Source organism: Penaeus monodon, chromosome 31, assembly GCF_015228065.2.
Source record: "Penaeus monodon isolate SGIC_2016 chromosome 31, NSTDA_Pmon_1, whole genome shotgun sequence".
Lineage (NCBI taxonomy): Eukaryota > Metazoa > Arthropoda > Malacostraca > Decapoda > Penaeidae > Penaeus > Penaeus monodon.
Window position 1 is genome coordinate 30,911,899 of NC_051416.1, and position 1,465 is coordinate 30,913,363.

The following is a 1,465-nucleotide window of genomic DNA, read 5'->3' on the forward strand; positions in this document are numbered from 1 at the left end:
CTCTTTAACTATTCGCACCATGGCCAGCACATCTGTGAACAGACTGCACTCGTAATACAGACTCGTTCTCCCGAACACGGCGAAATTAAGGCCACCCACACTACCCTTTGGCATCGCCGTCGTAGAATATCCTTCCATCCCCCACTTACTTTCTGGCGAGAATGTCGACGTCCGAGTCACCGGTGTTCTCAGGGAAGGTCAGGAGGGCGAGGTCGATGGCGCCCTTGAGCACCCTGGTGTACGCCTCGATCTGGAACGGCGTGGGCGTGCCGTAGTGCATCGTCCTCGTCACGTCGGTGGTGCCGTCTGAGGGAAGGGAATAACAGGAGGATTAAGGAGAGTGTAAAAGTGTCAGCTCCGGTTGGGAGAATTTTGGTAGAAAAGTAGGTGCGTTTGCGAAGCGAATATATGATGATGAAAACGTCGGTCATGGACGGGACTTTTATATGAAGTTAGAAATTCAACAGAATCGACTAATCTGACTACTGATTTATAGGAAACTAGCGACGAATTTCATCACTGCTAATGCTTTACCCTTGTACTGTCCGCCACTATCTACGAGGTAGAGAGAGTCTGCGGTGATGTCTCTCGCGGTCTTTGGCTGAGGGCGGTAGTGGATGATGGCGCCGTTGGGCCCGAAGGCGCTGACGGTCGGGAACGACAGCCCCATGAAGTGGTCCTGCTCGCGGCGCAGCTCCTCCAGCTTGGTCGCTGCCTCGATCTCGTCCCAGGCGTTGCCAGATGCGATCTGGGGGGAGAGAATGTGGCGCAAATGAGGCTGTGAGTGTGATGGTAATGACACAATTGCTAGCAATACTGACGCAGTGACAATGCCTCTGTGAGAGAGAAACCATGAGGTTAATACATATCTGGCAAGAGAACAGAAGTATAACTGGATTAACCTGAAGCAAAATTGGTGAATAAAATAACCAGTTACAGAGGCACCAAAGATCAACTGTCAAAAGTAATGCAATGACATGAGAGTTCTGCCAGTCTGAAACTAAGGAATATATTTTTCGTAGATCAACAATTTAGCTGGTGAATTAGGCTATCTGTAGCAACATATAACGAACACAGAACTTTATAGAAAAACTGAATCTTGAACTTTAATGCATCTTGATACTATATCTTGATACAATACTTGATTTTCATCTTCTTTGGTTTGTTCTCAAGCACAGACATAGCCTCAAACTATACAAACATCCATCATCGTTTCATTTAGTCCACAACAACAACGACCATTATTTCCTCTTTTTTTGCTTCCCCCTCCATCATCGTCGTTCTCCTCACCTCCCTCTCCATGAAGGCCAGGAACTCGCAAACCGCCACAGCATCCCTGACGTGCGCGTTCTTCATGCCTTGTATTTCCTCGGGGCTTTTGCGCGCCTTCATGCTGAGGACGGGGGACACGCGCACGTGCCGCTTCCGCTCGGGGACCTGGGTGGGGGGAGGGGGGATCAGGAGT

General features: G+C 49.4%; 1 protein-coding gene across 1 annotated transcript in view; it reads right to left on the reverse strand.

Annotated features, from left to right (window-relative positions):
• Nucleotides 1–1,465, reverse strand: part of LOC119592951 — a gene marked incomplete at its 5' end in the record, with an annotated part of 23,747 nt that overhangs the window by 4,353 nt on the left and 17,929 nt on the right. Inside the window, 3 exon segments of the mRNA XM_037941843.1 lie at nucleotides 150–306; nucleotides 535–748; nucleotides 1,291–1,445. Coding sequence (XP_037797771.1) covers nucleotides 150–306; nucleotides 535–748; nucleotides 1,291–1,445 — 526 coding nt within the window.